This window comes from Chiloscyllium plagiosum, unplaced genomic scaffold, assembly GCF_037043375.1.
Source record: "Chiloscyllium plagiosum isolate Xiang-an unplaced genomic scaffold, Cpla_swu_hap1 HiC_scaffold_20, whole genome shotgun sequence".
In the NCBI taxonomy this organism is placed as follows: domain Eukaryota; kingdom Metazoa; phylum Chordata; class Chondrichthyes; order Orectolobiformes; family Hemiscylliidae; genus Chiloscyllium; species Chiloscyllium plagiosum.
The window spans coordinates 6,312,101-6,325,131 of NW_028270158.1; the positions used below are offsets into that span (position 1 = coordinate 6,312,101).

Sequence of the window (13,031 nt, forward strand, 5' to 3'; positions counted from 1 at the left end):
TTACTGCAATTCAATTGGGTTGTATTCATCACATTGTATTGGGTTGCATTGCAGCACTATTTATGGAGTTGCATTAACATTAATGCATTATCTCAATGTTCATATTCCAATACACATGCAATATATCCACTTCTCAGAATATCTAGCTGCTTCAGTGCTCATTGTTTCTTACTTATTGCATTGTTTCAAATTCTTTTAAATTTGAGGGAAAATTCCTTCAATTTTACTTTCGTGCTACTTTGATTGCTCTTCGAACCATTGATTGGAGTGGAGAGAAAAGGCAAAATATTGCAAGACTGCTGGTACCTGGATTGTCACTGCAGCTCGGGATTTTGCACTTGTAATGATGACATAACTCTCAGCATTTTCTACCCTGTGGAACAACAGCAACTTCTGGTCCTACATGTCTGTTAAAAGTGAACATCTAGTCAGTTGCCGTCATTGATTATCTACACCTCCATAGAAGTCTCTGCTGAATGGCAATCTTTAAATATCAGTGAACTGACAGCAGCTTGCTTCCTTTTTAGGCTGCGATACGGCTGCTATAATTCCCCCAAAATATAACTATTTAATGAGGTAAAACATGGTTTTACTGGGATGCTAAGTGCTAACTGTAGCCAAGCAATCCTCCCAGCTCTGGAATAATAATTGTATACCATCAACGGTAGCAGATACATGGAACACCATCGCCTACAAATTTCCCTCCAGGCCACAGACCCAAATGGATTTGGAAATGCATTGCCATTTTTTCCCTTACCCTGGGTCAAATTCCTGGAGTTCGCATTCTGCCACTTCTGTGTGTGTACCAACCACCCCAAGGACTGCATGAATGCAGCTCACCACCACCTTTTCAAGAGTAACCATGGATGGGCAACAAGCAGTCCCTGGTGTTGCAATGGTTGGGACTGGCCTCAGTGCTGTGGAACGTTCCAAGTAGTTGGACCATTATGTACCACCTGTCCTACGTGGAGAAATTTGCAAAGGAAAACACCTTTGACCACTAGTCCATCAGGAAGTGGTCAGTATGTAGCATCCTTGAGACCCTGTGGGGAAAAAGGATGAATCTTGTTGGGTCGTACCCTGCGCAGACTAACAAAGTCACTTAGCAGAATGCTTCATTCCTCGAAGCAGCAATTACACATTGCCTGGAATTGAAACCATTTTGACAAAACCATAATGAGCTGTGGTTGAAAATATTACAACAATGTGTTTGAGTTTACAACTGTAAAGCTGTACAACAATTTTTATTTATATAATACTTAAGCTTTAGCTGAATTAAATGAATGTTAACTGAAGCATTATCACAGAGCTGTTTTCCATTAACAGTGGGAAGATGTCTATTATTCAGTATGATGGTTAATATCCATACTAAAGGATGTAGCTGCTTTTCAAATCCATTTCCATTCCTGCTGTGACAGAAGGACAACCCATCACATTCTGGAATTTGATTACAATGCTGACTTCATCTACCTCGGCTATCTTTCTCAGCAGGGTTAGGTTTTCTGTCAATCGCAGAAATCCTCCTTGCAATGAGTACTGTGCTGAACATATTTGGAAACAATGGATGCACTTAAGACAACCAAAAAATTGCATAGTTGGCATGTCATCAGGCAGTGTTTCTCTTCAGAAATCATGAATATGTCATGCCTGCAAGCTGCTTTAAATGAAATGTTATGAGAAACAAACAGCAATTTCTACTACAAGCGCACTTATTTTGTTTCAAATGAATGTGTGAACTATTAAAATAGTCCCACCTTTGTGAACTGTAAGATCTCCTGATGTTTGTATTCATTCATTGATTCCTTACAAATCTTTAAATTCAAGTGATGTGGATTCCTTATGCTTTAGCAGTATTAGCACTCTTTAGGCCTCTGACCTTTTTGCATTTTCACAGAATGTTTTATTGTCAACTGTGCAATGTGCAGCATTTGTATTACTTGCTGAAAATGGTAAGTTAGAAATTTCGTAAGCAGATTAGTTTAGAAATGAAGTGAGAAAAGCTTTATTGAGGCTGATCCAGCTTGCCAGCTGTCATGTTACATATCCTGGACATATTATTTAGAGGCTCACTTCAATTGCTCTAAATGAAATTACATCCCTTGATTATTTTGTCTCTAATTTTGTTTTGTAAACTTTGCACTTTCCTTTGAAATTTACTGTGGATCACTTTGTTTGTGTTAGGGCTCACTGTGCATTGATAAATGTTTGGATTCCAACGGTATTTCTACGTGGACGAGCTGCTAATGCATTTCATGTTTACCAGGTATGAGTCAAAGTTTCATGCAATAAAACGTTGTATCTTTACTGCGTGTTGGTCAAACTGATAAAATCTGCAAAATGCACCTGACTTTCATAATGCCACATTAACACACTGCCCGTCTTCTAATCCCACAGACCACCCACCTTAAAAAAAATTGTCTGAATTAGCAGAAATAGTTGCATGCATTTTAATGGCTGTAAGATAAACAGTTTGTTTCATTCGGTTTCTGCTCCACAGACCATATGTAATTTCCTTTGCATATGTTCTGGTGGGAAAGCTTTTTTGAAAGGACTTTCTGCAATCAGGAAAAAGATAGCAAGTATTTATTGATATTGACATCTCCTCCACCACCCTTGATTTGCTGCTGTCCACTTGCCATTCTAGCTTCAGGAATACAGGAAACAATGTGACATCTGGAGTTTGTTTATCTTTTTCTAGCTAATGTCTCCAATTTTATAGAAACAATTCTGTTTCTTTTCCATAGCTCTTAATTGTAAACACATTGGAACATTTTAAACTGTTGTGCTTTGGTGCTGAGTGAAGGTTTTGCTGTTATCTATATAATTTTGCTCATAGCATTTTTTAGACCTTGACTCATGTTCACCTGCCATATCTTCAGTTTCTGCGAAGCAATTTCACCACTGTGAAGTTGTTCAGTAATTTAGAGCTCAGAGACATGAGTGACACTTTCTGGGCTTTGTCCAAAATGTTGGTGCTGGAAATTATAAAATTATATAAACTTTGATACAGAAACATGCTATTCAGCCCATCTTAACATTGATGGTGCTGGCTATTGGACCTATGTGTATGAATCTAATTTCTCAATACTTTTATCAAATTATTCCTCTAACATTTATCTAATCTGTTTGCTGCTTTTCAGCATTGTTGTTCCCTGGATGTTTGTGAGTGAATTATATATTTTTGTTAAAATGTGAACTTAGGATAAATCCTCATTGATAATATTTTAATGAGCCAACAATCCTCACTGTCCGCTACAATAACTAGGACAGTAGGTGATTTCTTATCTCACTTCAGACTAGCAGAAAGTGTACACATAAGACTGTTTCTTGGGTGAACAGCACTGAACTGGTCTGTTGCAAATATAATTGGCTAATATTCTCACGTGGTCTCACCTGTGGTATACAGAAAACTGAAATTTGTTGGTAGCCAGTTCACATAATTGGACTGAATGATCAATAAATGCACATATATCTTCAGACAATTCTATCTCTATAAATAGGTATTTATGCTAATTTTACTTTTAGATTTGGTTTTGTCATTTTAGTTACTTTTTTAGGAGATAGTGAGGACTGCAGATGCTGGAGAGTCAGAGTAGATAGAGTGTGGCGCTGGAAAAAGCACAGTAGGTCAGGCAGCATCTGACGAGCAGGAGAATCAACATTTCAGGCAGGATCCTTCATCTGAATGGAAGTCCTGCCCAAAACCTCGATTCTCTTGCTCCTCAGATGCTGCCTGACCTGCTGCGCTTTTTCCAGCACCACACTTTATCTTGTCCAGTTCCTTTTTTAAAAGTTATATGTCTGTTAGCAGTTCTTAATCATTAATTACTGATTCTCATCTTTCTTGAGGGGAGACACCTTCTGTGTTCTGACAGGGTGCACACAATCCCATTGGGCATCTTTTAAAATAGATTTTTTTTGTGTGCATGTTTGCTTTTTCATAGAATAGAGATTTTGGTGTTTACAGTATTGTTGGTTGTCCACATGGATTGTTATATGTGACTCCAGATCTGACAAATATTTTATTGACGTAACCGAGTGACTGTACCATGGATTTTGATTCATAAGACTGCGGTCACAACCGAAGCTTTGACTCTCTACCTGTTCATATACTCTGCTTCTTCAGATGAGAGAATGAAAAATTCATCAAGGGACACTGATCAATATCAACAGAAAACTTTATTCCCTGAGTATCTCAGAAGTGGGATTTTAGCAAAACCCATCAATAATGGAAGTAATTGCAAAAATAGTGGTAAACTTGACATAATAGTGGCACTTTTTCTCACAAAGTTTGGAAATTCTTGGGTCCACGCTTTGCAGATCACATCAATGAAGCCTTGCAGATGTGTTGATGCAATTTTCTGATCAGCAATGTTAATAGACAAAAAAAACTCATGAGAAGAAAATTCAAAATCAGCTGATAAGTTGACAGCTTAGCAAAACATGCAATGTTCTTTCATAATACGCCAATGGGCAAGCCCAACTGTAGTCTTACATGAAGGTTAACTTTGTTTAAGATGGGTTACATCCACATTTTTTTATGAATAAAGAGGCTGTCTCATCGAGTGAATTCTTGAATTGGTGCAATAGGAATATAGGAGTAGACCTAGAATTATTCTAGATCATGGCTGCTCATCCATCTCAAAGTCATTTTTCCACACTCTTCCCAAATTTCTTCATGTCATTTTTATCTAGAAATCTATCAATCTCTACCTTGACTAGTCTCAAAAGCGGAGCCTCTATGACCTCATGAGGCAGAGAATACCAAAGGTTCTTTATCCTCTCCTCTCAGTCCCAAATGGTCTTCTCCATTATTCTGAGGCTGTGTCCCCTGGTTCTACACTCTCTAACCAAGAGAAACATTCTTTCTACATCTGCTCTTTAATAATGTTGTATCATGTTTTATTCTACTAAACTCTGAAGGATGCAGACCAACAAATAAAGTTTCCTCAACCTCCCCTCATGTGACAGTCTCACCATTCTATGAATTATTCTGGTGAACCTCTGTGACATCCCCTTTGGAAAAAACATGGTTGAATGCTTTTATTTAGTTTTTAAAATATCTCAAAGCCCTCAGTATTAAATCTTATCAGAATCACTAATTTTACAGTTTTACCCTTCCAAATTTTCCTTTGTTGTGAATATTTGTAATGCTTGGTATGTTGTCTACTTTCACAGTTAAGTGTTATTCAGGATTCATGTGATCTTGCTACCTAATTCAAGTATAGTCTAAGCAACAACTAAGCAATTGATGTGACACATGACATTGGCCAATGAGTCAAGTCCTGTGTCATCTTTGCAATATCTATTTGAAAAGGATTTGAAAGGGTACTTATATCAACACTTTAGTTATGCTCAGTATTTGTTTACAATTGTTATAGTCCCCTAGGATTTGCAGTCAACAGCAAAGTAAAGGTAAAAACAATGACTGCAGATGCTGGAAACCAGATTCTGGATCAGTGGTGCTGGAAGAGCACAGCAGTTCAGGCAGCATCCAAGGAGCTTTCTTGCTGCTGACTTTGAACAAAGTCTTGTTGAGAAAACAGCAATCTCCTTGGTGAGAATCTGACCTGCACCCAACATACAGTGAATTACAGTACTCTTTAATGGAAACTTACTATCTGGAGAAGTTTTGTTGTCATTAAGCTTTCCAAGTAGCCTTAACGAATTCACTCAGACAGCTATTCAAATCATGTGTTAAGCATTTTGCAAATAGCAAAATAAAAAGAAAAGTAGGCCATACAATAGGATGACCGTAGAAGCTGAAATGTTAAAAATCTTTAATAATTGTTTTTGAAAATAGCTTAGTTTAAAAAAAAGCGAACTACTTAATCTTAATGGGATCTTTAATGATAATCCAAAAATACAATATTATTTTTCATATCCGATACATTTTTTAACAGTGGTTGTCACTAAGAATGCCATTAAGAATGCTCATTAAACAATCTGTGATATTTAATGAGTTTTCCAACATAGTTGTGCAAGAAGAAAGATTAAGTTTTTGCCATATGGAGTGAGGAAGCATGGTGTCTGGAGTGCAGCCTGGAGGAGCAGTGAGTAGCAGAATCCAACTTAAGAATTCTTGCACTAATTTGTGCTAGATCCTGAAGTCATGGTCAGTTTTAGAGAGTAACTATTTACAGTTTGCCATGAAAATCCCCTTCAAACAAGCTTTGCCATTGTATTTGGATTATGATTACACCCTTTCATCATTTAGCTAAATGTATGAAACATCGGGTTTCTGATGTGCACTTTGACTTCATTTTTGATGATTTATCCTTGATTAGCAAATGATTCTGTTTTGCAGAACTTTGTGGCATAAACTGTTGACCGAGGGTAATATGCTGTCATGAGTTGGAACACAATAAATCAACAAAAATACACCATGCTGTGAGAAAAATTATTTATTTGAGGTCTGTGATTTCTTATGCAAGAGTACTTTGAATAAAGATAATTGTCCCAAACCTACTTTTTCTTTCAAACAACACAATATTTCACTACATGACTCATGTATACTCTCTATTTCTGTCTCTTCACCTCCATCCAAACTAATTTACACGGTTACGTCTCTCATAGCCACTTTCCAATGCAACAAAACTCAATGAAACACCCTCTGGACGTGAATTGAACATCTGCAACACTATAACAATGATGAAACCTGGATGACAGCTTGGGTCAAAAACACCTTCCCACATAAACATGTTGTTTCTGACCTAACTTCTTAATTATCAATTTGCCCCTGGAGCATGTTGACAATCCTCAATAAAATATGGACTGTACATGGTCGGAATAGGCACCTGATGTACAAAAGACACCTCAAACTTTACCTGGCTGTTAACTACAATAACCTTGACCAAACTGTGGAGCTTATAATAACATCTTGTCCGTACTCACATTTACAGGCAACATCTTGGAGTTACACTTGGTCATCAGCAGAACATTGGACATAGGGGAATTGACATTATAACTGTGATGACATCTTCTGTTCTTAAAGTCATACACAAAGAAAAAAAGTGCAACAACGTTATGAACCATTTTAAGTGTTGACTAGAACGTGCGGCAACCATATGTAAGCAGCATCTGCTGAAAGAAACTCACTTTAGTGATTGGAAAAGACAACATATTTGTTTTTTCAGAATCTAGCTTCTGAGGAAATGTGTTGTACTAAATTTGGATTCAGTGATTGCAGATTAGTGTTGGAAGTCTGTGGTCTTCAGTTAACATCTCTGCGGTAGGGTTACAGTCCAAGTTTCTTTTCCTTGTATATATTAACTACTGTTTGAAGGTGCAGATCTGACTTTATAAAGTGCTATGCTTAGATGATTCTGAGCAAAATTCAAAGAGCTTAGTTATTTGGACAGGGCTGCTCAAAATTAAAGTAACTTATGTGGCCACTAATTGTTATTGTGTGAGTAATTAGTTGCTTTCTGTGTGTGGAGAGGTTCAACTTTTGGTGTATTCTGCCTCGGTTGTCTAAAAATTATCAGCATTTGTGCAAAACCTCAAGCATAACTGAATTTAAGATACAATCATATGGATTGTGCTATGTGGCACCTCTGAAATTTGTGATATTGATTTTTTTTTCCCATTATACTGTTTCTTTTGTGGAGGTGAGTTTTTACTTCAGCTAAGCATTTTTCAAAACATTCATTCTTTTGTAAGTGACCGAAGAACAGTTTCCACTTGCAGACCAAATCGTCAGTGAACTGGTTCTTAGCTTTTTGGGGTTTCTTTTGCTGTTTTTACTTGGGACAGCCAAAATTGAACAATTAAGATATGTTGTGATATGATATTCACTGGAGAATGTATAGTATATTCAGTTCAATTCCTGTTGTCTCAGAATATAGAAAAAAACCACATCACTGATTTAAGCTGACATGTTTTAAAAGTAAGGCTATAGAAATGAGTAAAAGACATACCAAGAAATTGTGCAGAAAAGTATTTAATAAGAGTACTGTGAGCAGTTCATGTTTGTTTGCTTGTTTTCATCATAGCTTTTGTGGGGCCATTAGTATCTTCTTAATCTGTTTCTGGCTTTCCTCAAGATCCCCATAGTCCATGTCTCAATGTTATCTAGCGATCTGCTCTTTCTTCTGCCTCTGCTGCTTTTGCCCTCAATTTCTCTTTGAATTATTGTCAGGTGAAGGGCGTTGGGTCTTCATTTCTAATGGCCGTATTTTCTATCTCTCTTTCTCCAACTATAGTCAGGAAGATTTTTTGATTTCTGAACTTCTGCTCTCAATCTTCCTATATATCCAGCTGATACTGAGTATTGTCCACCACACCCACATTTCAAAAGATGTTATCTTCCTGTCACCTTCTTTCTTCAGAGTCCAACTATCACTTCATGGCAGTGCAACTGTCTACACTAGTGACTGTTCAAGACATTTTTTCATCTGAATATGGACTTACAGATGCTACTTCAGTCAATAATGATGCATCTTGCTGAAGCATTCCATAGGGGTGAGAGTGTTTGGGGGTAGGTGGGATTGCAATCTATTAAATAAAACATTTAACTGTGCCCAAGGTATTTCCCGTTGTTTGATATAGGAAGCAGGAGCACACCAATTTGATATATAATGTTTCAATAGCAATAAACTAGAATTTTCATTATCTTTTATTTCTCCGTTATGAGCCCAGCTTATGGTACTGTTGGATAAGTAAGACCGCAGAATGAAATCAGTGTGATAGATCATATTTTTATCATATTTGTTGTGAACAAGTTGATCAGTCACTGCAACATAGTCAGATGAGGTTGCTGAGTTTCTTTAACAATAGACGTTTATTTCACAAAAGATAGAAACAATCTATTTAGATATAAAGACACTTCACAAATCTTCAAACACATAGCAAAGCAACTTTTTCAAACTATTTCCCTTTACCATCAATTCACAGAAATTCAAGTCCAGAAAAATTGCACTACATCTTGCAACTTGCCTTTATTGGTCAGTGGATTGAGTATAGGAGTTGGGAGATCATGTTGCAGCTGTACAGGACATTAGTGAGGTCACTTTTAGTTAATTTGCCAAAGCTATGTTGTTAAACTTGAAAGGGTTCAGAAAAGATTTACAAGGATGTTGCCAAGATTGGAGGGTGGCAGCTGTCTGGAGAAGCTGAACAGGATGGGGGCTATTTTCCCTGGAGTGTTGGAGGCTGAGGTGTGACCTTACCGAGGTTTATAGAATCATGAGGGAAATGGATAGCCAAGGTCTTTTTTCCCAGGGTGGGGGAGTCCAAAGCAAGAGAGCATAGGTTTAAGGTGAGAGAAGAAAGATCTAAAATTCACCCAAGGGACAATTTTTGCATGCAGAGGTTGGTCTGTGTATAGAATGAGCTGCCAGAGGAGGTGCTGGAGGCTGGTACAACTACAACATTTAAAAGGCATCTGGATGGGTATGTAAATAGGAAGGGTATAGAGGGATATGGGCCAAATGCTGGTGAAACAGACTGAATTGATATCTGGTTGGCGCGGACAAGTTGGACTGAAGATCCTGTTTACGTGCTCTATGACTCTGTTACTTCTGCGGATTCTATTTGATTAACTCCTGGCATTTTCTTCGCTGTGGATTGTGGAGATGATTTGATGAGCTTTTTCTAAAACTGCCAATGTGGACTTTTCTGCAACTCTGAGGGCGTTGCTTTCTCAGTGCTAAAAACCTTCAGATTTCTAACCAAACCAACCTGGTTTAGAAGTTGCATGAACTAAGCTTTTCTAGTGAGCTGACTGTGTTTTTCCTGAACTGTCTTATAGTCCTATAAGAAAAGAAATTGTGATTACTTCTGATACCAGTCAATTCTCCTCTGAACTGCCCTAAAAATCTTCATGCTCTGTGTTTTCTAATCTAAAATCAATCTTTAATGATTCTGAACTGAGAACAAACTAATGGCTTTCAATGTTTGCCCATTTGTTGTTAATTTCTAAAGTGCTATCAATTTTCCTTTGTGTATCACAAAGGCCTCAGCCACATGCTTTCTGAGCAGTGTTGGATTAGTCACTATGTAGTGGAAGAACTCTTTGACTACCCTTCTCCAAAGTAACCAAAACCCACATTCCACTTTGTTGAAATCCAAACTCCAAAATTCATCCCACCTTTCCAAATGTGAAAAAGGTACAGAATTCCAAAACAGAAAGGATGGACAAAGCTAGAGGGCATAGGTCAAAAATCACACAATACTGGGTTATAGCCCAAGAGATTTGTTTGAAGACACAAGGTTTCGGAGCGCTGCTCCTTTTTCAGTGCTAGTGAGGGACGATATATTGGACACAGAATTTATAAGTAAAAGATCAAAGGGTCATTAAGATGGAGAAAGAGGTGACAAGTTTCAGCAAAGCGGGGTAGGGCTAAAGCTTCTTATGGCAGTTGAGAAGAGCTTTGAAATGCAGGGGCTTGCAGTCATTGAGAGGGAAAAGGCTCTGGAGGATCATGGAGAATTTTAAAATTTGATGAGTTTGGATCTAGTAAACTTATGTAGATGGAGATAGTGGATGTGGAAATTAATGAAAGAGAGAAGCAGAGAAGTTTTAGATGTTTCATGATCATGGAGGAAGGAGGATGGGAGGCTGTCTCAGGGTGCTGGTACAGTTGAGTCTGAAAGTCCAAAAGTTTGTAAAAGGATTTCACAGCAGAGGATATTAGATAAACCCTCTACTTATATTGTATCCTGTAACAAGAACAAGAATTGAAGCGTAAGGGATCAATAGAGAAGGATGTAGATCTCATAGACAAGATTAATTTTAAAGGGTGAGGGAGAGCTGTAAGGAAATTATCCAGAGGTGTAGTTAGAATCGATAGGTAGCAGAAGAGGTCAGAGCTTATAGCAAGAGGAAAATAAAGGGGCAGGCAGGTAACAGGGTGATTTTGATTTTAGAATTTGGAATATGAGAGGAAGATGATGGGACTGTGAGGTAAATAAAAAAAAAATCATGGAAGAAAAGGCATAAGATTGTTTTTATTCTTCAGGTGATCTGAAATAGTTTGTGTCTTTGGACTAGAAATCAAAGCAATACAGAATTGGAAATGAATGAGCGAGAATTGCCTGTTGGTGAGTCAGTCAGTTGTGTGCCGAGAATACTTGAGTTTGAAGCCCCTTGTTTTGAGGGAATGATGTGAAGTTTTACCAATGTTGGAAACACTGTGATGAGAATTGCATTGATGGGAAAGCAATCTAGTAAAATTACTTTCGGAATGGTGTCAAGAAAAGATGTTACATGTAGAATGAATTAGCTCCAGCATCTCCTGTCTTACACAGCTTCATCCCTTTAAATCCTGTGCCACCATCCATGATCAAAGGTACTCTGCTATAATGAAATGCCATTAAAATATTAAACACATATGGTAATCCAAGATGGAGGACGGGAAAATTTTCTCGCTGTAAGAGCTGCTCCTTTTTTTTGAGGTATTTTAGGTGTTGCAGGTGATTTCCTAGAATTCCAGGAGCAGCAATTACTGTTTTATATGCTGTTGCATTGTTTTGGAACTTTGGAAAAAAAAAGTCAAAACAACAGCAGTTTAAAAGGGAGAAGAGCAGACAAAGGAAGCACATGGTGAGGACAGTGCAGGAGAGAGAGAGAGAGAGAACGAACCTGCACAGTTACCGCCTTTGCTGTTTGAATTCGTGTATCGCTGGACATCGGAGTGCATGTGGGAAAATTAACAAATAGTGAAATTCACAACTAATCTTGGAGGAACTGTTGGGCGAAGTTCACAGCACAGATTCAGATAAGTTAATTGTTGTTTTAAATCTGTCCAAGAGAAAGGCTGCAGTAGTGAGTATAGTGGATTCTTTCTTGATTATATGTTTTTGGAGATGAGTCTCTTGATTAAACGAAAATATAAACCATAGCTATTAATTTAACCTGGGGCAGTGTTTGTAGAGGAATAAGACGGTGTTATTTTCTGGGTCTGTAGATTGTGAAGGAGCAAAAATTGCCTTTGCAGTGATATGTACTTCTTGTCAGATGTAGGAGTTTAAAGAGAGTTTCAGGGTTACTGCAGATTATATCTGCCATAAATGCTGTTGGATGCGAATCTTATCAGATCGAGTGGATTGGTTGGAGAGACAGATAGAAGCGATGAGGAATTTGCAACAGCCACAGTATGTGATGGATGGCAGTTATAGGAAGGCGGAAAAGTCTCAGATACAGTCACATAGGTGGGTTAACTCCAGGAAGGGTGAGAGAGGTCAGCACCTAGGGCAGGAGTCTTTTATGGATATACCCATTTCAAACAGGTTTGCTGTTTTGGAAAATGTAGGGGGTAATGGATTCTCCGGGGAACGTAGCACGAACAGCCAAGTTTCTGGTATTGAGACTGGCTCTAATGCAACGAGGGGTACGTCGGCTTCCAAGAGATCAATTGTGTTAGGGGATTCTGTAGTCAGAGGTACAGACAGATGTTTCTGTGGCCAGCAGAGAAAAAGCAGAATGGTGTGTTGTTTCCCTGGTGCCAGGATCAAGGATGTCTCAGAGAGGGTGCAGAATGTTCTCACGGGGGAAAGGGGCCAGTAGGAGGTCATTGTCCACATTGGAACCAACAACATTGGAAAGGAAAAGGATGAGACTCCGAAGGGAGATTACAGAGAGTTAGGCAGAAATTTAAAAAGGAGGTCCTCAAGGGTAGTAATATCTGGATTACTCCCAGTGCTACGAGCGAGTGAGGGCAGGAATAGGAGGATAGAGCAGATGAATACATGGCTGAGGAGCTGGTGTATGGGAGAAGGATTCACATTTTTGGATCATTGGAATCTCTTTTGGGGTAGAAGTGGCCTGTACAAGAAGGACGGATTGTACCTGAATTGGAAGGGGACTAATATACTGGCAGGGAAATTTGCTAGAACTGCTTGGGAGGATTTAAACTAGTAAGGTGGGGGGGTGGGACCCAGGGAGATAGTGAGGAAAGAGATCGACCTGAGACGAGTACAGCTGAGAACAGACGTAAGTCAAACAGTCAGGGCAGGCAGGGTCAAGGTAGGATTTTAATAAATTAAACTGCATTTATTTCAATGCAAGGGGCCTAACAGGGAAGGCAGAT

At 38.4% G+C, this 13,031-nt stretch overlaps 1 protein-coding gene across 2 annotated transcripts in view; it reads left to right on the top strand.

Annotated features, from left to right (window-relative positions):
* Positions 1-13,031, top strand: part of snx29 (sorting nexin 29) — a 502,976-nt gene that overhangs the window by 346,165 nt on the left and 143,780 nt on the right. The window contains exon 18 of one of the 2 annotated variants that reach the window (XM_087997616.1): positions 2,182-2,263. The exons of the other annotated variant lie outside the window; for it this stretch is intronic. Coding sequence (XP_087853742.1) covers positions 2,182-2,263 — 82 coding nt within the window. The remainder of the gene's footprint in view (positions 1-2,181; positions 2,264-13,031) is intronic. 2 annotated transcript variants of the gene reach the window in all.